Source organism: Molossus molossus, unplaced genomic scaffold (assembly GCF_014108415.1).
Source record: "Molossus molossus isolate mMolMol1 unplaced genomic scaffold, mMolMol1.p scaffold_m16_p_6, whole genome shotgun sequence".
NCBI classification, from domain to species: Eukaryota; Metazoa; Chordata; class Mammalia; order Chiroptera; family Molossidae; genus Molossus; species Molossus molossus.
This window is the reverse complement of record NW_023425399.1, coordinates 87,242,726-87,269,189: the sequence shown is the minus strand read 5'-3', so window position 1 is coordinate 87,269,189 and position 26,464 is coordinate 87,242,726. Positions and strand designations below refer to the sequence as shown.

General features: G+C 38.8%; 1 protein-coding gene and 1 long non-coding RNA gene across 4 annotated transcripts in view; one reads left to right on the top strand and one right to left on the bottom strand.

Annotated features, from left to right (window-relative positions):
- GALNT1 (polypeptide N-acetylgalactosaminyltransferase 1) overlaps positions 1-26,464 on the bottom strand; it is a 104,875-nt gene that overhangs the window by 63,369 nt on the left and 15,042 nt on the right. For 2 of the 3 annotated variants that reach the window (XM_036244435.1, XM_036244437.1), the window contains exon 3: positions 9,313-9,556. In XM_036244435.1, the coding sequence (XP_036100328.1) occupies positions 9,313-9,451 (139 nt within the window). In that variant the 5' untranslated portion in view covers positions 9,452-9,556. Of the gene's footprint in view, positions 1-9,312; positions 9,557-18,361; positions 18,402-26,464 lie in introns of all 3 variants that reach the window. The other variant, XM_036244436.1, reaches the window with a different exon arrangement.
- The window catches only part of LOC118618276, a 29,040-nt gene continuing 14,800 nt past the window's right edge, over positions 12,225-26,464 (top strand). Inside the window, exon 1 of the long non-coding RNA XR_004957035.1 lies at positions 12,225-12,258. This is a non-coding gene — a long non-coding RNA (uncharacterized LOC118618276). The remainder of the gene's footprint in view (positions 12,259-26,464) is intronic.

Below are 26,464 nucleotides of genomic sequence, written 5' to 3'. Positions count from 1 at the left end.
ACATTTTCTTTGAGAATATTTATGGATTCACAGGTCACATTTAAGTCTTTTATCCATTTTGAGTTTATTCTTGTGTATGATGTCAGTTGATCTAGTTTCATTTTTTTTGCATGTAGCAGTCCAATTTTCACAACACTATTTATTAAAGAGGCTGTCTTTACTCCATTGTATGCTCTTGCCTCCTCTGTCAAATATTGAGAATAATGTCTTGGATCCATTTCTAGGTTCTCTGTTCTGTTCTTGTGCCACTACCAGTCTGTTTTGATTACAGTAGCTTTGTACTATAACATGATATCCGGTATTGTGATCCCACCTACCGTGTCCTTCTTTTTCAAAATTGCTGTAGCTATACGGGGACTTTTTTGGTTCCATATGAACTTTTGAAGTATTTGTTCTAGTTCTGTGAAATATATCACTGGTATTTTGATGGGGATTGCATTGGGTGGTATGGACATTTTAATGGTGCTAATTCTTTCAATCCATGAACAAGGTATGTGCTTCCACTTTTTTATATCTTCCTCTTTTTCTTTTTTCAATGTCCTGTAGTTTTCTGCAAATAGGTCCTTTACTTCTTTGGTTAAGTTTATTCCGAGGTATCTTCATTCTTTTGCCACGATGGTAAATGGGATTGTTTTTTCAGTTTCTCTTTCTGTGAGTTCATACTTGGTGTATAAGAATGCCGTCGATTTCTTGACGTTAATTTTGTATCCTGCTACTTTGCCAAATTCCTTTATTAAGTCTAGTAGATTTTTGATGAAGTCTTTAGGGTTTTCTATGTACAATATCATGTAATCTGTGAATAATGACAGTTTCACTTTCTCCTTTCCAATTTGGATCCCTTTTATTTTTTCTTCATGTCTGATTGCTGTGGCTAGGACTTCCAGTACTATGTTAAATAAGAGTGGCGAAAGTGGGTATTCCTGTCTTGTTCCTGTTCTTAAGGGAAATGCTTTTAGTTTCTGCCCATTGAGTATGATGTTGGCTGTAGGTCTTTCATATATGTTCTTTATTATGTCGAGATATGATCCCTCTATTCCCATATTGCTGAGCGTTTTTATCAGAAATGGATGCTGGATTTTCTCAAATGCCTTTTCAGCATCTATTGATATGATCATGTGGTTTTTATTCTTCATTTTATTTATGTGGTATATCAAATTTATTGATTTGCAAATATTGTACCAGCCTTGCATCCCTGGGATGAAACCCTCCTGGTCATGGTGAATAATTTACTTGATGTTTCGCTAGATTTGATTTGCTAGTATTTTGTTCGGGATTCTGGCATCTATGTTCATCAGGGATATTAGCCTGTAGATTTCTCTCTGTGTAATGTCTTTTTCTGGTTTTGAAATTAGAATTATGCTGGCCTTATAAAACGGGTTTGGAAGTCTTCCTTCTTCTTGAATTTTCTGGAATAGATTGAGGAGAATGGGTGTTAGTTCTTTTCTGAATGTTCGGTAAAACTCCCCCGTGAAGCTATCCGGGCCTGGGCTTTTGTTTGCTGGGAGAGTCTTAATTACCTCTTCAATTTCCTTAGTTGCTACTGGTCTGTTCAAGTTTTCTATCTCTTCCTGGTCCAGTTTTGGGAGACTATGTGTTTCTAGGAATTTATCCATTTCGCTTAGATTGTCGAATGTGGTGCCATATAATTGTTCATAGTAATTTTTAACGATCTTTTCTGTGTTGTCAGTTGTTACTTCTCCTCTTTCATTTCTGATTTTGAATATTTGGGGTTCCCTCTCTTTGTTTCTTGGTAAGTCTAGGTAATGGTCCATCAGTCCTTTTTTCACTTTGTTTCACTGATCCTTTGAATTGTTGTTTTTTTTTTTTTGGTCTCTATGCCATTTATTTCTGCTCTGATCTTTACTATTTCCTATCTTCTACTTGCTCTGGGGTTTTCTTTATGTTTGCTTTCTAATTCTTTAAGTTGTGAGGTTAGATAGTCTATTAGAACTTGTTCTTGTTTCTTGAGGTAGGCCTGTAGTGCTATGAACTTCCCTCTCAGAACTACTTTCACGCATCCCATAGATTTTGTGTTGTTGTGTGTTCATTTTCACTGGTTTCCAGGAAGTTTTTAATTTCTTCCTTGATCTCCTCGGCAACCCATTCATTGTTTAATAACATGCTATTTAGCCTCCATGTATTCAAATGCATGTTTTTGTTGCCATTGATTTCTAGTTTCATGCCATTGTGATCTGAGAAGATGCTTGATATGATTTCAATCTTCTTGAACTTGTAGAAATTCAGTTTGTGTCCTATCATGTGGACTATCTTTGAGAATGTCCCATGTGCACTTGAGAAGAATGTGAATTCTGTAGTTTTGGGGTATAATTCTCTGTAGGTATGTATTAAATCCATTTGGTCTAGTGTTTTATTTAGTCTCTGTTTTCTTGCTAATTTTTTGTCTAGAGGATCTATCCAGTGATGTCACTGGGGTGTTGAAGTCCCCTAATATGATGTCCTCCAGAAGATTTTTTATATATTTTAGTGCTCCTACATTGGCTGCATATATGTTTATCAAGGTTATATCTTCCTGTTGGATAGATCCTTTCAATAGTATGTAGTAGCCTTCTTTGTCTCTAGTTATGGCCTACATTTTGAAATCTATTTTTATCAGATATGAGTATTGCTACCCAAGCTTTTTTTTCCTTTCCGTTTGCTTGGAAGATTTTTTTCCAACGCTTCACTTTCAACCTATGTGAGTCTTTTGTTGTGATGTGGGTCTCTTGTGAACAACATATAGATGGTTCATGCTTTCTTAACCAATCAGCTACTCTGTGCCTTTTTATCAGAGCATTCAATCCATTTACATTTAAGGTGATTACTGATATGTACTTATTTATTGACATTTTTGTTTAGTTTGGTTATATTTTTCTTCCTATTGCTTCTACTTATTACAGCAGTCCTTTTAACATTTCTTGCAGTGCTGGTTTGGTGCTAATGTATCCCCTTAACCTTTTTTTTTTGGTCTGGAAAGCTCCTTATTTGACCTTCTATTTTGAATGACAGCCTTGCTGGGTCGTGTAGTCTTGGATTCAGATCCTTGTTTTTCATGACCTTGATTACTTCATGCCATGCCCTTGTGACCTGTAGTGTTTCTGTTCAGAAGTCAGCTAAGAGCCTATGGGGGTTCCTATGTAGGTAACCTGTAGCTTATCTCTTACTGCTTTTAGGATTCTCTCTTTGTCTTTAATTTTTGGCATGTTAATTACTATGTATCTTGATATGGGCCTGTTTGGGTTCTTCTTACTTGGGGCTCTCTGTGCTTCTTGAACTTGAATGCCTTCTTCCTTCACCAAATTAGGGAAGTTTTCTGTCACTATTATCCTTGCTCATTTTCTTCTTCTTTGGGGACTCCTATGATGCGAGTATTACTACGTTTCCAGTTGTCCCACAGCTCTCTTAAGCTCTCTTCCTATTTTTTAATTGTTTTTTCCATTTGGTTTTCTGATTGGTTGATTTTTTTCCTATCCTGTCTTCTAATTCACTGATCTGGTCCTCTACTCTGATGTTTAGACCTTCCAATGTGTTCTTTATTTCTGGTATGTCATTCTTGATTTCTTCTTGGTGGTTTTTAATTTCCAATTGGTTGATTTTCAACATTTCTATGTCCTTACTCATGCTATTGAGCTTCCTCAAGATCATAGTTCTGAATTGTAGCTGTTAACTTGCTTAACTGCTCCACATTTATCTCATGTTCTGTAAAGGTCCCTTGTTCTTTCATTTGGCTTTTGTTTCCTTGTTTCACCATTATGGATATCACAGTGGGTTTTGGAGCCTGCCAAATTTTCTCTGTGATTGTTGGTGTTCTGCTGTTTGTGGCTCCCTCTCCTGGGTTTGGATGAGCGAGGGGGGACCCACGTTAAACACCACTGTCAAGTCTTACTTTCCTGGGCAGAGTTGCAAGCCCAAGAATGATTCAGTTGTCCTCTAGCTTTTCGCCTAGAGGCTATCAGTAGTGATTACTTGAAGAGCCTTGGGTTCTCAGTTGAATGAAAATCTCCCTCAGGTACTCAGTGTAAGGGGATTTCCTGAGGATGGAACAGATGCTAGTTGTTAATGAGCCTTAATTTGCATTCCAATGGCCCAGCTGGGTGGGGCTGAATCTCCGAGGGAGGGGCCGCTGCCTCTCCCCAGAGCCCTGGGAAGGAGTAAGATGGCCACTGTCCTGTGTGGCTGCAACTCAGCAAAAGCTGTGAGTGCACTCCAAACCCCAAGTTACCCCACAGAGTTCCACCCCAGTCCACCCTCCCTCTGCAGGAGCCCAAGGTGAGTGGCTGTGGCTATTTTAGCATCTGTCCCAGGTCTGGGCTGTGGAGCCACTTGGGAGTGTAACCCCAAGGGCACTGCTAACAGCTAAGGCCGCTGCTGTCTGTGGGCTCCCAGCCCCCTCTCGTGCCTCTGCAATCCTACCAGGATCGAGTCATTGTCCCTGGTTATATGACCCTCACAAGCTGTTTTTCTGTTGCTTTTTCCTCACGATTTGTCTTTATTTTAGTTGTAATTCCAGTTTGGTCCTGGGAGATGGTCTGTGTAGCTTCCATTAATTCTGTTGCCATTTTGGAATCCATTATTATGTCTTTTATTTTGAAATTTTCCATAGGATCAGAGGAGCATGAAAGCAGAATCAGGGAATTACTACTATAACAATTTAGTAAGGCCCTGGCTGGTTTGGCTCAATGATTAGCACATGGGCCCGTGGACCAAAGAGTTGCAGGTTCAATTTCGGTCAAGGGCACATACCTTGGTTACAGTTTGTGCCCGGCCCCGGTTGTGGTCGTGTGGGTGGCAGCCACTCGATGTGTCTCTCTCACATCGATGTTTCTCACTCTCTCTCTTCTTCCCCCTTGCTCTATCTGAAGATAAATGCAAAGAAAAAAAAAGTCCTCGGTTGAGGTTTAAAAAAAAGGAATCAGGCAAAACTATACAACATAGACAATCCTGTTGTCAATACTTATCTGAATATCTAAGATAGTGCCCACATTATATATTTTAACTTACTGGTTGGTACAAATGAGATTTCACAGCCACATTTAAAATGACGATTAGTCAAAAGTTATATGTCTACTGCATGACTTACAAAATCTACCAGAATAGTCTAATCTAAAAATTACAATATCCTGAAAAATTAAATGGACTAGTTAACCTCTTTTGGCAAAGAGGTCAGGATAAAATGTGTGTGGTTAATGAATCTTTTTTGTACTAATGCACTTGCAGTATTAAAAAGCAACTAATGAAAAAGATGGTAAGCATTAATTTTCCATGTATTCTTCTTATCAGTCTTGTACGTAAATTAAATGTGAGTTCAGTGAAATTTTTGTTTGAAAGTAACTAAAATGGGGTTTGGATATCATCAATTGAATGAATTAAAAATATTTTTTTGGCATAAAATTTTACACCCAGATCATTTCTAAAAATCAAATCAACTTTGATAAGGGAGTGACTGAGGTGTTAGTCCACGGTATAACGTGAGAACAAAGGTATTTTAAACTTCAGTTAAACTTCATTTACATGACAGTGTAGAAGTTTCATATTTTAGAAAACTACAGGTTCCCTCTGTATGACAGCAAATAAAATTAATGTATACAAACCACATGCCATTCTTTTGCAAGTACTTTAATAATTCTTACAAATTTCTCATTTATATTTTTCTCATGGAAGTAACATAAAGAGGTATCAAGTTATATGATACCCTTTTGGAGAAAAAATACCAATAAAAGGCTATAATCATTTCTCTCAAATAATTTCTTTATCTTATTACACAACTACCATATTTACTGTTTTTATGCACTATTATTTCACCTATTCCAAAATATTTTTTCCTTTTAATAGTTTTAAATATTTGAACATCTGATTGGGATGTGGCTTATAATGGTAACTGGAATTGTTTTTGCCTTTTTAGTGGTATCTATAAATAAAGTTATGTTAAAATATAACTAAATGTAGCAAATCACCTGATTTTTAAAAAATCAAAATATTATATATAACAAATCTACTGATAACTTTCTGCTACCTCAACATCCTATCAGTTTCAACCTTCACTCCAATTTTATGTTCACTTTATTTATAATGTATATAAAACTCTAAACATGTAAAATAATGGTAATAAAGAGTTTCTGAAAGCATTTACTAATATTTTCAAGTTTTTAATCAGTGCTCTGAAGTTACTTGGGATCTCTCCACTCCCACTGCACTGAAACTGTATCAGAGCAGATTTTTCAAACTGTTCTTTGCTTATTAGTATCAACTGTCCCCCTCCCCTTATATCATTTCCCTCTTTTCCATCAATCCCTTAAGGTTATATAAATCACAATTTAAAAACATGCTCTAAGGCCCCATCTGGAACTGCTGGACCTCTCAAACCCCGGCCCCATCTGGAACTGCTGGACCTCTCAAACCCCATCATTTAACTACTGACTCACCTTCTAACTTACTGCTCATGCTCAGCCTTCTTTCTCCCACTGCTGACCTCCTTCTCAATCTGTCCTACTGAAAACCCCAAAACTCCCAGGCTATCACAAAACTTCTTTATGTCTTTCTTATCTGCTCAACAGAGAGGCCCCACACACCCCAGACTTAGCTCAAATCTGGCTCTCCCCTAGAGCCCAATAACCTCATCACCTTGTCTGTAAGGTGATGATGCTATCTTACAGCTCCATGTTGTTGCTTCCAGGCCCTTTCTCCTTTACTTTGTACTTTGCATAAAATTTACTCCTTTTCTTTGATGCTCATGTCACTAGTGGTTTTCAAATCTGTACTAACCTTAGAATCCTCTTCAAGGATAATCCTTTTCTTATGGTTTTGATACCACAGTCTCATTTGCTGAACATCTGCTCTTTCAAGTATTACTTATATTCCTTATATTTTAAATCTCTCCTTAACATATATAAAAAATACATACATACACAGAAAATCAATCTTGGCTCCATTCCTTTCTTTTAACTATTTTACTACCCCTTTCTCTTCATGGTAAAGCTTCCTAAAGGAATAAGCTACAATATTTCCACTACTTTATTAGTCCCTCAATCTGATGGTACTGCACTGGCACTTGCCAGGTTCACAAGAAACCCTGTTCCAAATATATCATAAACACCTGGTCTTCATCTCAGGTAAAGTCTCTGAATAAACACCACTCTTGGGTTTCCACGACCCCATCAACTGGCTTCTCCTTCTATCACTGAGTTCCTGCGAGAGCTCTTTTTCTTCCCTGACCCTCCATGATGCTCTCCAACACTGGGTTTATCTCTTCAAACTCTTATGTACACTTCCAGTGCAGTCTCGTGTACAGACAAGGCTTAACCTACAACCACCTGTGTGCTCCACCCTCAACCACTCTCTACTGTAGAACATCTCTACCAGCACCTCAGAGTTAAATATTCCAAACCCAACACACCCAGCCACCTTCTCTCATCAAAGCTGCTCCGCCTCTGGGGGCCCTACCTCATAGCAATTCATCTAGACAGGGAGACCTAAGAGTCACCTTGGACCTATATTCAATGGCTCTCCACAGTATGCAAATTCCACTATTTACATACTTTTCATGTATCTTATTTCCTTTTCACCTCCAGTGTCATTTCAGTGTAGGTTCTGAGAACTTCTCCAAATCTTTACACCTACTTCACAACTGGTCTCTGCTGTCTTAATCTCTTCTACTATATCAGCCACATGACCACCAAACTTCTGAAAAGTGTAGATCCCATCAGGTTACTTATCCCTTGTTTAAAATCCATCAGTGGGCTCTGGCCTGTTTGGTTCAGTGGTTAGAGCATCAGCCCACAGACCAAAGAGTCCTGGGTTTGATCCTGGCCAAAGGCATGTACCTCAGTTGTGGTTCGTCCCCAGTCCCGGTTGAGGTTGTGCAGGTGGCAACCAATCGATGTGTCTCTCTCACATCAATGTCTCTCTCTCTCTCTCTCTCTCTCTCTCTCTCTCTCTCTCTCTCTCTCTCTTCCTCCCTCCCTCCCTCTATCTGAAAATAAATGCAAAAATATCCTCGAGTAAGGATTGAAAAATAATTAATTAATTAATTAATTAATTAATTAATTTAAAAAATCCAGCAGGCATGCCACTGTCTACAGGATGAAGTTCAAAACCCTTAGCATCTCATTAAGGCCTTCTGTGATGTGGCCTCTGCTAACCACCCAAGCTTCATCTGTGCTCTTGCCTCACATTCTCCTATCCATCAACTCTGTTCTTGCACTTGCTTAGCTTGCATATGCTTCTTTCCTTTGTTTGGAAGGTGTTCTCCTCATCCACCAAACCTAAGAAACATCTATTCACCCTGGTATTACTCAACTTCAACATTACTTCCTTACTGCACCTTCCCAGACGCCCCAAGGAGTTCCTTCCTTTCTGCTCTTACAACTCTAGTACGCTATTTATTGTATCAGTATTTTACTATTATTCTTTCTCTCCTATTGGACTGCGATTCCAATCGCAGAAAGAAATTTTGTCTTTTTGTTGTTATTGTTGAACTGTCTAACTAGCACCTAGTACAATGCCCAGCACCAAGTGGATCTTCACACACTACAGGTCTCCTTCTTTCTTACTTCCATGCCTTTGCATGTAAGAAAGCACACCATGAGCTCGCACTATAAACAGCAATGAATGAAGGTGGGATGAGGGGAAAGATAATGTGTTCTCTTTGGGAAAAGAATATCCTAGTCTCTTACTGATGAATACCTGCCCTTTCATTTAAATGTAGACAGAGCTACAGCTCTAATAACAGTTCAGAAAGCAACACTTTGTTTCTCAACAAAGTTACTAAACAACAGGGCCATAAAGTAAACCAGGAAAGTTAGCAAATAGGATGATTTTAAATAAAAATATTAAAACCTATGGGAAAAGTGAAATTTTAAAAGTTAGAGGGTAATTTAGGTATTATAATAGGCTGGCAACTGAGCCTATTTATAGGCAATCCTCTCATGATAAAGGAAACAGAACTGGTTACACAATCCCATCTATAAAAATTACAGTAAGGTCTGGCCAGTGTGGCTCAGTGGATTGATTCGGGTCACTGGTTCGATTCCTGGTCAGGGCACGTGCCTGGGTTTCGGACTCAATCCCCAGTAGGGGGCATGAGGAGGCAGCTGATCAATGTTTCTCTCTCCCTCTCTTACTCCCTCTCCCTTTCTCTCTCTAAAAAAGAAAAAAAAAATCAGTAACATATTTTTAAAATGTGATCATCATATATAGGAAAGCAGGAATTACTATTAATCTAAAAATGTTAAAGTTTTATAGTATCCAAATTACTTAAACAAAAAAACCACAGTAAAATACTTAACAAAATGAGTTTTATTATAAAATGTCACTTACCATCCCCAGCAGGAAGTCCTCTCTCCTTTTTTTCATCACATTTGTTGCATTCACTGAAGTAAAGCAGCAGGAACATATCCAAGAGTACCCAAATCAAGGAGGTGGCTAGGACCACCTTGCAATATGCAAATTTTCTCATGGCACTTTAAGTCAAATGCAAAATTTTTATATATATTTATATATAAATATACAAAGATCATGAAAATTTTTCCAATCCAGTTTCATCAGAAATCAGGTTCATAACCTATAGAGAGAAAAGGAAAAAAATAACATTAATGAAAATGAACTGTAAGAATATGTATATGAAATTTTATGATGAAGAATTTTATAAATCAGACTTAGAAAAATAGTTGTGAAACACATAAAAATTAATAGCATCAAAAATATACAAATAACTCCTACAAACACACAACAACCCAGCAGGAAAGTAAATCACTTTGCAGAAAATAAACCTGAATAGCTGATAAACATGTAGAAAAGTGCTCAATTCATTATAATTAGAAAAATGCAAATTGAAACAACAATGAGCTATTATCTCACATCCATCAAACACACGAGGCTTAACTGCCTTCTATTCAATTACTATATTAAATGCTAAGGTAAAGCTAAGATACTGATTGCCACAGGAGTTTAAGAAACCAGTGATTCCCAGTTCATTTCAACCACTCATATTCAGTTCCCAAGGCCCAAAGACATGAGTTCTCTAGGAGCCTATACTATCACAGTTTATTGGGCTAATTCTTGTCTCTCTGTCCCATTGAATCCTATTCCAAAACTGTTATACTCATCAGCCATTCAGAAACAAACTCATGGAACCACGCTGGAAAAGAAAAGGGTATCTAAGATCTGAGACCTAGTGTTGGCTCTGACAGTAATTTTATAAACTTCCCTGATCTTTTTTTTTTTTTATCCTCACCTGAGGACATTTTTTTGCATTTATCTTCAGGTAGAGCAGGAGGGAGAGAGGGGGAGGAGAGAGAGAGAAGCATCGATGTGAAAGGGACACATCGAGTGGCTGCCACCCACACGACCCCAACCGAGTCCGGGGACAAACTGCAACCGAGGTACGCGCCCTTAGCGGAACCGAACCCGGGTCTCTCTGGACCGCAGGCTGACGCTCTAACCGCTGAGCCAAACCGGCCAGGGCATAAACTTCCCTGATCTTTAGTTTCTATTTCCCGCCCACACCCCACACCTCCATCTGTTAAAATATGATAAAATGACTTGTCACCAAAGTTGGAAAGTCATTTGGGATAGTCTGACTAGAAAAATTTCTGGCACATAAGGAGTTCATCTTGGGGAACTTTGGAGCAGTCTGACAGTCCTCAGAGAGGCAGGAAGTCATCCACTGAGCAGCTGATACCAAGGCTCAAAGGCCTGTTGCTGCTGAGTAGGAGAGAGACTGGCCAAGTGCATTCAGAGGAGGTAAATGGAGGAAACACTCACTTTGCACATACAACCCACATGAAAGCCACGTGAGCATATGCTTTAAAGGACCAGGCTGATGGTCAATGCTGCCCCTTACAAGGACAACTTTATGTAGCATATTCCATGGCATGCAGCACAGATGTATTTACCTGAACAATTCAGAACAGGTCAGAGACTTTATCTATGAAAAAGACAAAGTGGAAAATAGAAAACCCTCCTGCAGTGTTGGTGAGACTGCAAACTGGTGTAACCACTATGGATAACAGTATAGAGGTTCCCCAAAAAATTAAAAATGGAACTGCCTTATAACCCAATAATTCTACTTCTGGATACACATCTGGAGAAACCGAAAACACTAATTCGAAAAGAGATATGCACCCCTATGTTCACTTACAAGAACCAAAGGCATCATTTACAAGAACCAAGACATGAAAGCAACCCAAGTACCCATCAACATACAAGTAGATAAAAAAGTTGTGGTACGTATATACAATGTAATACTACTGACCATTAAAAAAAATGAAATCTGTCCAGCCGGTGTGGCTCAGTGGTTGAGCATCGACCTATGCACCAAGAGGTCGCCAGTTTGATTCCCGGTCAAGACACATGCCCAGGTTGTGGGCCAAATCCCCAGTGGGGGGCATGTAGGAGGCGGCCAATCAATGTTCTCTATCATTGATGTTTCGCTCTCTCTCTTTCTCTCCTCTCACTTCCTCTCTCTCTAAAATCAATAAAGGAAAAAAAAAAATTTTTTTTAAATGAAATCTTAACCATCTGCAACAGCATGAATGGACCTAGAGGGTATTATGATAAGTGAAGTAAGTCAGACAGAGAAAGACGAATACCATGATTTCATTTACATGCGGAATCGAAAGAACAAAACCAAAACAAACTCATACATACAGAAAACAAAGATGGTTGCTAGAGGGGAGAGGGGTTGGAGGGCTGGGTGAAAAGAGTGAAAGGATTAAGATGTACAAATTGGTAGTTACCAAAAAAAAAAAAAAATGGTAGTTACAAAACAGTCACTGGATGCAAAGGTACGTCATACAGAATATAGTAACTGGAATAAAGGGACACTCAAAGGCATGCGGTGTCACGGAACAAAAGTTCTCTCCAGAAAAGCTAGATATACATATAAATTTATATTCTGAGCTACTTCATATGAAAGGCTTCCTCTTTTGATCACTGGCAAAGCAAACAGACTTGTTAGTGCAATATCTGGGATTAAAATATGACTTTTTTATGTTCTCTAAAATCTGTCTGTTTTTTGTTTTTGCTTTTAATGGTTACAGACCAGACATGGCCGGTTTGGTTCAGCAGTTGCCAGCTCGAGGACCAAAGAGTCGTGGGTTTGATTCTGGTCAAGGGCACGCACCTCAGTTGCGGTTCAGTTCCCAGCCCTGGCTGGGGTCGTGTGGAGGCAGCCAGTCGATGTCTCTCTCTCACATCGATGTTTCTCTATCTCTCTCCCCTTCCTCCCACTCTATCTGAAGATGAATGAAAATATATCCTCAGGTGAGGTTTTTAAAAATAATAAAATAAAAAAATGATTATAGGCCAGAATACTTAAATATAAATCTTTATAACTTTGCATCTATTTCTATTTAATTTTTCCAACATTCTTAAGTTGAAGGTGAAATGCAGTGGGTAAGTGTGTGAGAGGAGAGGGATATGGAGGAAGCAGACAGTGTAGGGGAAAAGGTTAAAAAAAGATAGCAAAATCTGTGAGACCTTGGGTTAGGCAAATATTCCTTAGATAGGAAAAAAAAACAACGCACAAATTGTAAAAAGATTGATGAATTAGCCTTTGTGATTAAAAGCCTCTGTTGTTCCAAAGGCACTGTTATGAATATAAAAAAGAAGTCACAGATTGAAGGAAAATATTTACAAATTACATATCTAATAAATTACTTGTACCTGGAATACATAAAGAACTTTTTTTAAAAATTCCAATAAAATGGGCAACATTCATTTCCCCAAAAGAGCAATGCAGATGGCAAATGAGCCCATGAAAAGATGTTTGAAATCATTAGCTATTAAAATCTGCAAATTAAAGTCACAATGTAAAAGAAGTCCCCTTAACTTCTGGATATGAAAACCAGAGGAAACTGTGCCTGACCAAGAATGAGAGCTGCTGGAATCCTAGGTGTCCTTTTTTTAAAAGGTAGAATGGGAGGGAGGGAGGAACATCAATATGAGAGAGACACATCGATTGGTTGCCGCCTCCCACACGACCCTGACCAGGGCTGGAAATCGAACCTGCAACCCAAGTACGTCCCCTTGACCAGAAATCAAACCCACAACCCTTTGGTCCGTGGGTTAACACTCTAACCACTGAGCCAAACTGGTCAGGGCCTAGGTGTTCCTCTTACAGGACTCAAACACGGACTTACTCAGAAGCACTTGCTCGGAGCCCCAGTGCTGGGGCAGAAGCTTGAGAGGCACCAGGAACATACAAGGTGGAAGTGAACTGTATACCTTTAAGGTAAGGACTGGAGGGGCAGTTTTACCCCAGACAAAAATGCTGGCAGAGGCCACTGTTCCTTTGCTGAGCCCTTCCCCCAGAGCAGGCAGGCAGGTGCCACATCTGAGTCTTAAATCTACCTGGCTAACACTGTCTGCTCCACCCTGGACCCAGCCCCACCCAACATGCAGGCCCACCCAAGCTGGTTCCTAAGTAAGTATTTCCATACAAATGGCCTTCCTTGGCACCTACTGCAAACTTTGATAAAATCTCTTAAAGGCCCACAAGCTCCAAACACAGTGGCATCTGGCCTTGGTTCACAGCTTGGACTCTCCCGGGCAATTCCAAGTCCAGCGTAAGTAGCAGCCATCTGCAGATTGCTTTGTAACTCATGCTAGGTGGCCATGGGCAGGGCACAAGCAGCAGCTGACCTTGGCCTGCACCTCCTGGGAGGCCCCTGAGCCAATGCACCCAGTGGACAACTTCAGTCCACACCAAAGCAACACCCAACCACTTCCATGAGCAACACACTCAAGGGACTAACTCACTGGCACCAGAGCCTCACTGAAGCTAGTCTTGCTCCGTGGAGTTGGCCCCTGCACAGCAGATGCTCCACCATGAATCAATGCCAGTCCTCACAGCCAATTGGTCTGGGTGTGAATCCTTCACACTGACATGCCAACATCAATAAAGACTCAACTGCAACAGGAGGGTGCACACAGCCCACATGGGAGGTGGACCTGGAGCACCCAGCTACAGTGACCAAGGAGGATACACCACTGGGCTCTACAGGAAACCTACATTAGGCTACTCTACCAAACCCACAGACATAGCAGCTCTACCTAATACATAGAAACAAACACAGGGAGGCAGCCAAAATGAGGAGACAAAGAAGCATGTCCCAAATGAAAGAAGAGAGCAAAACTCCAGAAAAAAAACTAAACAACATGGAGACAATCTACCAGATACAGAGTTCAAAACAATGGTTATAAGGATTCTCAATAAACTTAGGGGAAGAGCAGATGAACTTAGTAAAAACTTCAACAGAAAAACAAAAAACATAAAAATGGAGATAGAAAGCATTAAAAAAAAAAAAAGAAATGAATACAATAACAGAAATCAAGAATATATTACAGGAAATCAATAGTACAATAGATGAAGCAGAAAACACCAATCAGAACAGAAAAAAAAAAAAAAAAGGAGCCTCTGGGAAAATTCAAGGGTGCCAACATTTGCATCATGGGGCTGTCAGAAGGAGAGGAGCAAGGAATTGAAAAATTATTTGAAAAATCAATGATGGCAAACTTACCCAACCTAGCAAAGGAAATAGATGTATAAGCCCAGTGGGCACACAGAATCCCAAACAAGACGAACCCAAAGAGACCCACAATAAGACATATCATAATTAAAATGCCAAAGGTGAAAGAAAAAAACAATCTTAAAAGCGGCAAGAGAATAGCAGTTAGTTACCTACAAGGGAGCTCCCATAAGACTGTCATGCCCTGCCAGTTTGGTTCAGTAGTTAAAGCATCGGCCCGAGGACCAAAGGGTCTCAGGTTCAATTCCCAGTCAAGAGCATGTATCTGAGTTGCAGGTATGATCCCTGGTTGAGGTCAAGTGGGAGGCAACCAATCAATGTGTCTCCCTCACATAGATGTTTCTCTCTCTTTCTCTCCTTTCCTCCTTCCCCTTCCACTCTATCTAAAAATTAGTGAAAAAATATCCTCAGGTGAGGATTAACAACAACAAAAAGACAGTCAGCTGCTTTCTCAACAGAAACTGTGAAGACCAGAAGGGGATTGGCAAGAAATATTCAAAGTGATGAAAAGCAAAGATCTACAACCAAGATTACCCAGCAAAACTATCATTTTAGAATCAAAGGGCAAATAGCTTCCCAAATAAGAAAAAGCTAAAGGAGTTCATCACCAACCAACCAGTATTATAAGAAATGTTAAAGGGTCTTCTTTAAGAAGAAAAAAAAAAAGATAAAAAATATGAATAATAAAATGGGAATACATATCTATCAACAATTACTTTAAATGTAAATGGATTAAATGCTCCAATCAAGACACACAATGGCTGAATGGATAACAAAACAAGACCCTTACATATTCTGTCTATAAGAGACTCACTTCAGATCGAAGGACACAAAGAGAATGAAAGGAACAGGAAAATATATTTCATGAAAATGGAAATTAAAAAACAAAAAAGCTGGAGTAGCAATACTTATACCAGACAAACAGACTTTAAAAAACAACTATAACAAGAGACAAAGAAGGACCCAGCAATTCCACTTCTGGGCATATATCCAAAGAAACACTAAACACTAAAACTGAAAATACATATATATCCATATATTCATTGCAGCATTATTTACACTATCCAAGATATGAAGCAACCTAAGTGTCTATTAATGGATGAACGGATAAAGAAGAATATGAATCAGCCATAAAAAAGAATGAAATTTTGCCATCTGCAACAATATGGATGGCCCTAGAGGGCATTGTATTGAGTAAAATAAATCAGAGAAAGATAAATGTCACATGATTTCACATGTATATGTAATCTAAAACAAACATGCAAAACAGAAACAGACTCACAGATACAGAAAACATTTTGATGGTTGCCAGATGGGAGGGGGGTTGGGGGATGGGTAGAAAAAGTGAAGGAATTAAGAAGTACAAAATGATAGTTCAGAACAGTCATGGGGATGTACAGTAGAGCATAGGGAATATAGTCAATAATATTGTAATAACTAAGTATGGTGTCACATGTGCACTAGATTTATTAGGATGATCACTTTGTAAATTATATAAATGTCTAATAACTGGGTTATACACCTGAAATTAATATAATATTGTATGCCAGCTGTAACTGAAAAATAAGAAAATTATTTAAAAGGGGTCTGAGATAGCCCTGGCTGGTTTGGCTTAGCGGTTAGAGCATTGGCCTGCGGTCCAAAGAGACCCGGGTTTGGTTCCCACTAAGGGCATGTACCTTGGTTGCAGTTTGTCCCTGGCCCTGGTTAGGTTGTGCAGGAGGCAGCCACTCAATGTGTCCCTTTCACGTCGATCTCTCTCTCTCTCTTTCTCTCTCTCTCTCTCTCTCTGTCTCCCTCCCTCCCTCCCTCCCTCCCTCCCTCCCTCCCTCCCTCCCTCCCTCCCAGTCTCTCTGAACAAAAAGTGGAAAAATGGTCCTCAGATGAGGATAAAAAAAGGGGGGGGGGGTCTGAGATAGGAGACCCTTCAATAGATTCATTCATTTAATTTGTAGCTGGACTCTCTTCCAGAAAAACTAGAAGACTCAAAAAAATGAAAGTTATCCTCTAACACAATAAGGAGAGTCTAGATTATTTTATTTAGTATTATATATTCCACTTGCTCCATTTCTTAATCAGAACTATAATCAAGTATATTCCCTCACTTATTAATTCGTTCAATAAACCAAACTCAATAAATGTAGAGAATATATCAAATGCAGGGAATAAAAAGGTGAACAAAATACACATACTCTCTACCCTTATCAAGTTTAGAGTTGGCTACAGAAAAGCAGGCATTAGTCAGTCACACAGATGTGACATTTCAACTGTGAAAATGCTTTGAAGGGAGGTATAAAGCACTATCAACATCTGTGATAGATCTGACTTTGTCAAAAAGGCTGAGGAAGACATGATTTGAGGGGAAAATAAGCCATTTCAGGCAGTGAGTAGCAAATACTCTATAGCAAGGATGAGCCCAGCACTGAAAGGTCAGTGGATTTAAAACTGTGTGAGATGAGGCTGGAGCTGGATAAAAGTGGACAGATGTAAGATATTAAGAAAAACTCAATGAGATTTAAGGATCATTAGATGGAGGTAAATAGGAGGAAGAATCCTGGCTTGTACAACTGGATGCAGAGTGGTGCCAGTCACAGAAATGAACTAGCAAAAAGGACCAATTTTTGGAAGGAAGGAGAATAAAGATGTGAAGAAACATACGTTTGATTTTGGACATGTTGAGTATGAGGTACCTTTGATACCTTCAAGGAGAGATGTTAACCACAGCTGCTGGATACAAAAGTATGGAGCTCAAAGGTGGGGGTCTAAGGTAAAGATATTCATACAGAAGCCCCTGTTCTCATGCAACTTTGTGGGGACAACAGACTTTTAAAAAAAAAATCAAGCCCTGGCTGGTCTGGCTCAGCGGTTAGAGTATCAGTCCACAGACCAGAGAGTCCTGGGTTCGGTTCCCCGCTAAGGGCACGTACCTCAATTGCAGTTTGTCCCTGGCCCTGGTTGGGGTCGTGTGGGTGGCAACCAGTTGATGTGTCTCTCTCTCTCTCTCTCTCTCTCTCTCTCTCTCTCTCTCTTCCTTCCTCTCTCCCTCTCACTCTATCTGAAGATAAATGAAAAAATGTCCTCAGGGTGAGGATAAAAAAAAAAAAATCTAGGACTAGAAAGGAAATTTTTTAACCTATAGTAAATGTTTAATAATAGAATTTCCTTAACAGTATAAATAAGATGAATTATGCACCCACACTTCAATTTGACATTGCACTGGAAGTCTAAGCAACAAGAAAAAAAGAATTAGAAAGTAAAGAGACAACATTATCCTAGCAGATAGCATGATTTCTATACAGAAATTCTAAGAATCAACAGATAAACCATTAAAGCTAATTCATGATTTAATTAACATTGTTGAATACAAGATGAACATAACATTCATTAATCATGCTCCTATATGGTAATAACCACCAATTAGATTATATTTTAAAAACTCACATTCCAAATAGCTATAAAAAAAACTCTAAGGTAGCCCTGGCCAGTTTTGCTCAGCGGTTAGAGCGTCGGCCTGCGGTCCAGAGAGACCCGGGTTCGGTTCCCGCTAAGGGCATGTACCTCAGTTGCAGTTTGTCCCCGGCCCTGGTTGGTCGTGCGGGTGGCAGCCACTTGATGTGTTCCTTTCACGTCGATGTTTCTCTCTCTCTCTGTTCCTCTCTCTCCCTCCCACTCTACCTGAACAAAAAATGGAAAAATGTCCTCGGGTGAGGATAAAAAAACAAAACAAAAAAAAAACTCTAAGGTATTTGGGAACAAACTATGTGCAAAGACATGGAGAAAATTGTGGAGCTCTACCAAAGGATATAAAACAACATTTGACTAATGGATAGACATACCACAGTCAGGAAAACAACCCAGCTTCTTCTCAAATTTAACCTATAAATATAATATAATTTTTTTTTACAGACATAAAATTGACATATAACATTATAAATTATTATAAATTACTATAATTCGAATCAAAACATAAATGAAGCTTTGGGGGACTGGATTTATTATAAAACAGAAGTATCTAAAGCCATGTGGTACTCAGAAACAAATCCACACATATATGGAATACTGGAAAGGTGCTACAACAAATCAGAGCAGAAAACTGGTGCAGGGACAAATGGCTTTCCATATGGTAAAACATAAATTCAGATCCCAACTTATATCAATAAGTATAAATCTGTGAACAGAAAATAACTGAAGCCAAAGTTGTTCAAAGAAATTAATAACTATTTCTGGCCTATTACCTACTGGCTAAGGTAAGAATGGCTACAGTCCTCTACTTCCTGTAAAATACTTAGGCTGACATTTCTGCCACTGTCTTTGAGACAAGTGATTATTAAAATTGAACCCCAAGAAGGCTTATTCACTAGCAAAAAAAAAAAAAACCAATTTTCAGGTATTAGCATATTCTTTCTTATTCCACCTGAGTTACAAAAATTTAGTAAAAACCAATCCGAAACCCCTACACAAAATGATGTACACATCATATATATATATATATATATATATATATATATATATATGAATCTTCTCTATTTCTCAGGTGTTAACCCAAGCTTAGAGGTTGGAGGAACAGTTTTATCATTTAGGATACTAATGGTATAGAATCCTATAAAATGTATTGGCTTGAATGTTTCAATATAGAGCATTCAATGTTCAGTATCTTAAGTGAAATGTCACTTTCTAAGGTAACAAAACTGACTTAATTTCTAGCAATACCTTTTAACGTTCGTATTTTTTCCTTGTTATAAAGTAATACATACTCAATGCAAAGAACTTGGCAAACACAGAAAACAACATATAAACCTAATAAACACATCTACTACCAAAGGGTTAAGTGTTTGTTCAGTCATTTAGAATAGGTATTAGAAATGTTATGTTTTGCCCTGGCCGTTTCAGCTCAGCGGTTAGTGTCAGCCTGCAGACTGATTGGTCACAGGTTCAATTCCAGGTCAAGGGCACATACTTGGGTTGCAGTTTCAATCCCTGAGGCAACCAGTCAATGTGTCTCTCTCACATTGATATTTGTTTCTCCCTCTCTATCAAAAAATCAATGGTAAAATATCCTCCAGTGAAAATAAAAATAAAAAAAATAAATATATATAATGTTTTAAAGCAAGTCTGTAGTATCTACTTTGCCTCATTTTTGTGTCTTAATGTCCTTCTCAGGGAGAAAAGAAAGAGATGGCTGTGATTATAAAGGGTTAGCATGGCAGATTTTCATGGTGATGCTGTATTTTGATGTTTAATATGCTCAACATACATTTCTAACCCCTCTTTCCACCCCAACCACTGAACACCATAGGCAACATCAAATGTCTTAATGGTCACTTCAAAATAGCCCTGATAGTCACAAAGCTGTGTCAAAATGTCACACATTGTTTTACACATAAAAAACAGACATAAAATGGATACAAACTGAGGTGGCTTCCTGCCTCATGATTCTGACTTTTGCTCTCCCTGCCTTCCCCAAAGGGTTTCTTTGAGACTCAGCCCGTTACCACAAGACAGTCAAACGATGCGGCCAGGCCAACCACAGGACCTCATCCCTTGGTTTCATGAGTCACAGAGCTAGAAGCCTGTGCATCTAGTACTGCAGTCAGTGACACTGCCCAACACATAGAGAAAGTGTACCTCTAGTCCAAGAGAATGAGGACAAGCAGAGAGAACAAGAGGCAGAGGGTCCTGATAGTGACCAAATCCTTGACTCTTCCTTGGCTTTTGTGAATACCCAGGAATTCTTCTATTAATCCCTTTTTCTGCTTAAGAGAGTTTTAATTGGATTCCTGACACAACCAGAACACCTGGGATGGCAGGGGTAGGGAAGTGGAACTTATCTGTAAAATCAGGCAGGTTCTGGTTCATACTTTCTAGTGCCCAAAATCACAAAAACATACAAAATAACCTAAGTATGTAAAAAAAAAAAAAAAAAAAAACTCATCACAGAAATAAAGGATCACAATACAACACATGTATATCCACCACCCAGTTGAAGAATAAAGAACATCACCTTTAATGTTCCCTCTCCAATCCCATCTCTTCCTCAGCTCCTCAATGTCAACCTCTATTCAAAACTTATTCTACCTTTTCCTGATAGTTTTACCTCACAATATCCTTAACAATGTAGTGTTTACATTTGTTTCTGAACTGGTTATAAACACAAAAATCCAAGACTTGCTTTTTTTCTAACACTGTGTTCTTGAGATCCATCCATATGTTGTATATAGTTGTTAATTCATTTTCACTAGTGAACAGTATTCCATTGGCTTAGCATACCACAGTTTATCCACTCAACTCTTAGTAAACATTTGGTTCTTTTTAGGTTTCTGTTATTACAAGCAGTACTGCTTTGAACATTCCTGAACATATTTCCTGGTACACGCATGCAAATATATTTATTTAGAGCAGGGATTGGCAAATTTCTTCTGCAAAAGGCCAGGCAGTAAATATTTTAGGCTCTGTAGGGCATCTCTGTTGCAACCATTCTACTCTGGTACCACAAAAGTGTAAATGGTATATAAACAAGTAAATGTAATAGTATTGCAACAAACTTTATGGACACTGAAATTTGAACATCATATAATTTTCACATCACAAATTACAAAATATTATTTTAATTTTTTAACGATTTAAAAAATGTTAAAAACCTTAACTATGAGCCCTGATGTAGAGTATATCCTTAGAGGTATTCAGTCACAGGGCATGCATATTTTAAGTATGACTAAGTACGATCAATTTGTTTTCCCAGATGGATGAAGCAAAACAGAATGCAAAAGGAGAGCTCTGGAGGTTATCCTTGGCAACACTTATTTTTTTCTTTTTATCCTCACCCGAGGACATTTTTTGTTCAGATGGAGTGGGAGGGAGAGAAAGGAAGAGAGAGAAACATCGACATGAATGGGACACATCGAGTGGCTGCCACCTGCACGACCAACCAGGGCCAGGAACAAACTGCAACCAAGGTACACACCCTTAGCGGGAATCGAACCCAGGTCTCTCTGGAACGCAGGCCGACGCTCTAACCCGCTGAGCCAAACCGGCCAGGGCAGCAACACTTATTAATGTCAAACTTTTTATTTTTGACAATCTGATGGGTATGTAGTTACCTTAATATACTTTCATTTGCATTTCCCATCTCTGACCTATGGCCATTCCATTTCCTCTGCCTACTGAAGTCTAGCTCACTTTTCTACTGGGAGGGTTATTTCATCTTTTTCCTATTAGTTTGTAAAGATCTCTCTACAGTATGGATCATAATCTTGTGTCAGTACACAAACTACAAATTCTTTTCCCAGTTTATAGTTTTTTTCATCCTCACCTAAGGACATTTTTGCATTTATCTTCAGATAGAGGAGGGAGAGAGAGAGAAACATCAATGTGAGAGAGACACATCGAGTGGCTGCCACCCACACTACCCCAACTGGGGCTGGGGACAATCTGCAACCAAGGTACATGCCCTTAGCAGGAACCAAACCCGGGACTCTCCGGTCCACAGGCCGATGCTCTAACTGCTGAGCCAAACTGGCCAGGATTATAGCTTATCTTCTTAGTAAGAGTGGTCTTTTTTTTTTTTTTTAAATCTTCACCTGAGGATACCTTTTCCCCCATTTTATCTTCAGACAGAGTGGGAAGGAGGGAGGGAAGGAGGGAGGGAGAGAGAGGGGCGGGGGAGAGAGGGGGAGAGAGAGAGAGAGAAAGAAACATCAATGTGAGAGAGACACGTCGACTGGCTGCCTCCCGCACGACCCTGACCAGGGCCAGGGCCCAAACTGTAACCAAGGCACGTGCCCTTGACTGGAATCAAACCTGTCACTCTTTGGTCTACAGGCCAACGCTCCACCACTGAGCCAAACCAGCCAAGGCAAGAGTGGTCTTTTATGGCTCACATTTTTCTAAGTCTTAAATTCTTCTCTGTGTAGAGACTATTTTAAAGTTTTACCCTTAAGGTTTAAGTAGAGATTCAGTGTCATTTTCTTCCATGTGGATAACTAACTGTTGCATACTATTTATGGAAAATGCTTCCTTTCCCTAATGGTGTGCAGTGCCAACTTTGTCATAAACCTGGTTTCTAGGGTTCTATTTTCTGTTCCATTGGTCTGTCTATCCCTATACCACAGTCATGCCTTAATTATTATAGCTTTATAATAATTTTGATATATGGTAAAGCTAGCCTTCTTACCTTTCACTACCTTCTTAAGGAATGCCTTGGCTACTCAACCCACTGGCCTTCCTTAGCTATGATGAGCATTTAATTACTTAAAGTAATATTCCATCCACTGCAAAAGAAATCTAGCCGTTAAAACTGTTTACATAACTATGGTGGAATAATTCTGTTCTAATAAAGTAAATTTAAAAAATCATAAAGACCATAAAAAAGAAGTTGCTATTGAGGACGGAATTAAACTCAAGTATAATAGTTAAGTCCAAAATGGTTTTCAAAATGATATCATTTTCAAAATAACTTTTGTCTACTATATTGTGTTCCCTAAAAAAAAAAATAGTTACAGTATTTGAGAGTCACAATTTCATTACATGCTCTGTGGATATTTACTGAGTCCTGGCCAACTATGTTCTTGATACTGTGTCAGGTTCTGTGTATGGTAGAAGCATAAAGGCAATAATCCACACCACGGAAGCTGTTATCACACTGTTCATCACCAGTCTAAGAGACACACCATTCTCATTATAAGAGAAACATCAATTCAGGAAACTTGGCAGGGAAAAGACATCCAGACAGAGAAGTTTCAAAACAGGTTTTATCAGAAGACAGTATAAGATACTCAACTTTCTGCAACAAGGTTTTCTTTTCTGCAACAGGTAAATTTTTTCTATAGCTGTTTTCTGTCTCTCCTCTACCTAGAGCCCTTTATGACTTCTCTGTCCTTCTGTTTTGTTCTAAAGAACATTTTTACTGCAAGACCCAAACCTGAGAGTCCTTGCTAAAAAAACCTATGGTCAAATAAGTTAGGGGAATGTTATATGCTCTCTTTGCCCTGGGAGATTCATACTACATATTACGGCACGGAAGGTTCTATAAAATTCTGCAATAAGGAAACCTATTTAACTTTATTAACTCAGAACTTCTAATTTTCAAGCATGGGACTTTCTTCATATACTTTGTCTTTTCTTTTTGCATAATATAAAGCAGGTTTCAAAGAGCAATAAATAAAGTAGTAGAACTTGGTTTCAAATCCTGTAATCAGGCAATTTTTAAACTATGGATTAATTTCTTTCTGCAAAACTGATATATCTATAAATCTCTAAATTCCATTAAAAAAAGATCCCATTCTGTTTAAAAGTCCCTCACACGGAAGGCCTTCATGAAGTGAAGGTTAATTCTGTCTAATATTTTGATATGTTTTAAGTTCATATTTCTGTTCTGTTCCTTAACATAATATATACCTGGATATAATAAACAGTTGTGAATGAAAATGGGAAATCCGAAAGTCACCATTCTATAAATCCCTAAAAGAAAATATTCTGCAAACTTCTCCTCAGAGAAGTGAAATCTGTCAACTATTTCTACTATCAATTATTTTTTTTAAGTTTAGAATATCATATTCTAAAGACTATATCAGCATTAAATACATTCAGCAAATGCAACATTATTTCTTGTATGATACCGTAAGGAAGGAGTTAATACAGCAAGTCTGTTTTACTTAGTCCTTGCTAATCTCTGGGATTGGAATGCCTGGAGCCATAGCAATGACCCCTGGCCAAACTCAGAAATCCTGAAATGTTCAGTCACTAGTTAAGAATGTTAGAGGCAGTGGGTCAGGACGTACCAGAATGTTAGTATTGTTTAAAGTAATCATCAAGATTTATGATGTGTACCTGGTCTCCATTTTGGGTTCTAAGTTTCAATTACCAAAGGGTATATGGCAGAAATGTGCCTATGTGACCAGCTTCCTATAAGAACTCTGGACTATAACACTCATGCGCTTCCCTAGCCAGAGACATTTTCTCTCTTATCATTCACAGCCAGAGAGGAAAATGTGTCTATGTAATTATCGTGGTGGAAAGACTTGGAAGTCTGTGCCACATCTCTCTAGCATTCACCTATACATACCTTTTCCCTGCTGTTCCTGCACTGTATCCTTTGCTGTAATAAACCTTAACCCTAAGTACATTATGTTGAGTCCTTCAAGCAAATCAAACTAGTGGGCAGTCATGGGATCCGCAAGAAAAACACACCATTAAAAAGTTTGGCTGGGCCCTGGCCGGTTTGACTCAGCGGTTAGAGCATCCACCTGCGGTCCGGAGAGGCCCGGGTTCGGTTCCCGCTAAGGGCATGTACCTCGGTTGCAGTTTGTCCCCGGCCCTGGTTGGTTGTGCGGGTGGCAGCCACTCGATGTGTCCCTTTCACATCGATGTTTCCCTCTCTCTCTCTTCCTCTCCCTCCCTCCCACTCTGTCTGTACAAAAAATGGAAAAATGTCCTCGGATGAGAATTAAAAAAGAGTTTGGCTGGCCATTACCTACTACTCTCATTTTTCAGAAGCTAAATGATCATAATCACAATCTCCTTAAATGAATAAATAAATCAGTGTACAAGATAAAAGTTAACACAGTAGGCCTAAGACTGCTATCCTCAGAAAGACTTGGTTGTAAGGCTGGGCCTTGGCTGGCGTCTGGGAACTTGAATAATAAACAGTTCCCTTCACGGATATAAAACTTAACCTTAAAGGATAACCTTGCCTCACTGTGCCTAAACTGTCTGCATAAATAGTATGGTTTATGCAAAACTCCTGCTTTCCTTCTGGAAGCCTGAAATTTTGGTACATGCTAGGCAGGGGATGTTTCCATCACGAACCCCTAAAAAATGTTGGCAATGAGTCTAATAAGCTTCCCTAGCCAACAACACTTCACACATATTTTCACAATTCATTGCTGGAGGAATGAAGCCCATCTTGAGTGGCTCTACTAGGCGAAGACTCTGAGAAGCTTGTGCCTGGTTTCCTCCAGACTTTACCCCCTGCACTTTTTCCTTTGTTAATACTGCTTTGTATCCTTTCACTGTATTAAATTTTAGCCATTCCTATGACTATATGCTGAATCCCATGAGTTCTCCTAGCCAATCACTGAACCTGAACATGATTTTGGGAACCCCCAACACAATCAGTATATTAAAACTTGGGTTCAAATTTTAATTCCAACACATATTATTTATGTGATCCTATAAACATGGGCCTCTTTATTCCTCTAAATCAGTGGTTCTCAACCTTCCTAATACCGCTATCGTTTAATACAGTTCCTCATGTTGTGGTGACCCCCAACCATAAAATTATTTTTGTTGCTACTTCATAACTGTAATTTTGCTACTGTTATGTCTTAGGCAACCCCTGTGAAAGGGTCATTTGACCCCCAAAGGGGTCACGACCCACAGGTTGAGAACTGCTGCGAAAAATACCATCCCCACCTTGTAAGTTCCATTACACAAAATTAAATGAGGTACAACACACTAAGATACCATAGTACACAGTAAATATTAACTAGTATTTCTAGAGGCACTGCCTTAGATGAAACAAAAACTGGGAACCTTTTATATTTGTACTGAGGCAATGGGAACTCAAATGGCCACTTGAGAGTACTGAAAAGAGATACTCAGAGACAAACTTTAACCCTGTCTCTTCAACATTTATTCTATGAATTATTACCAGTCCACATGATACAATTATTGGGTAAGTTTAAGCAGTTTAAACTGTATATAATAATCTTTTTACTTCTAAACCTAGTCTTCATTTAGTCTCCCAATTAACCTCCCTAATGAGAACTAAGTGCACTAATTAATCAGTACTGAGCTATGCTTGACTGTTAAATTTCTCAAACTACTAAACTGGAATTTTAATACAAGCCATTTTCTTATGTGTATATGAGGCATAAAGTTCAATCAACAAAAGTCTGAAACCTTCAGAGCTGTAAGAACAAACCCCAATGTAAAAAGAAGTG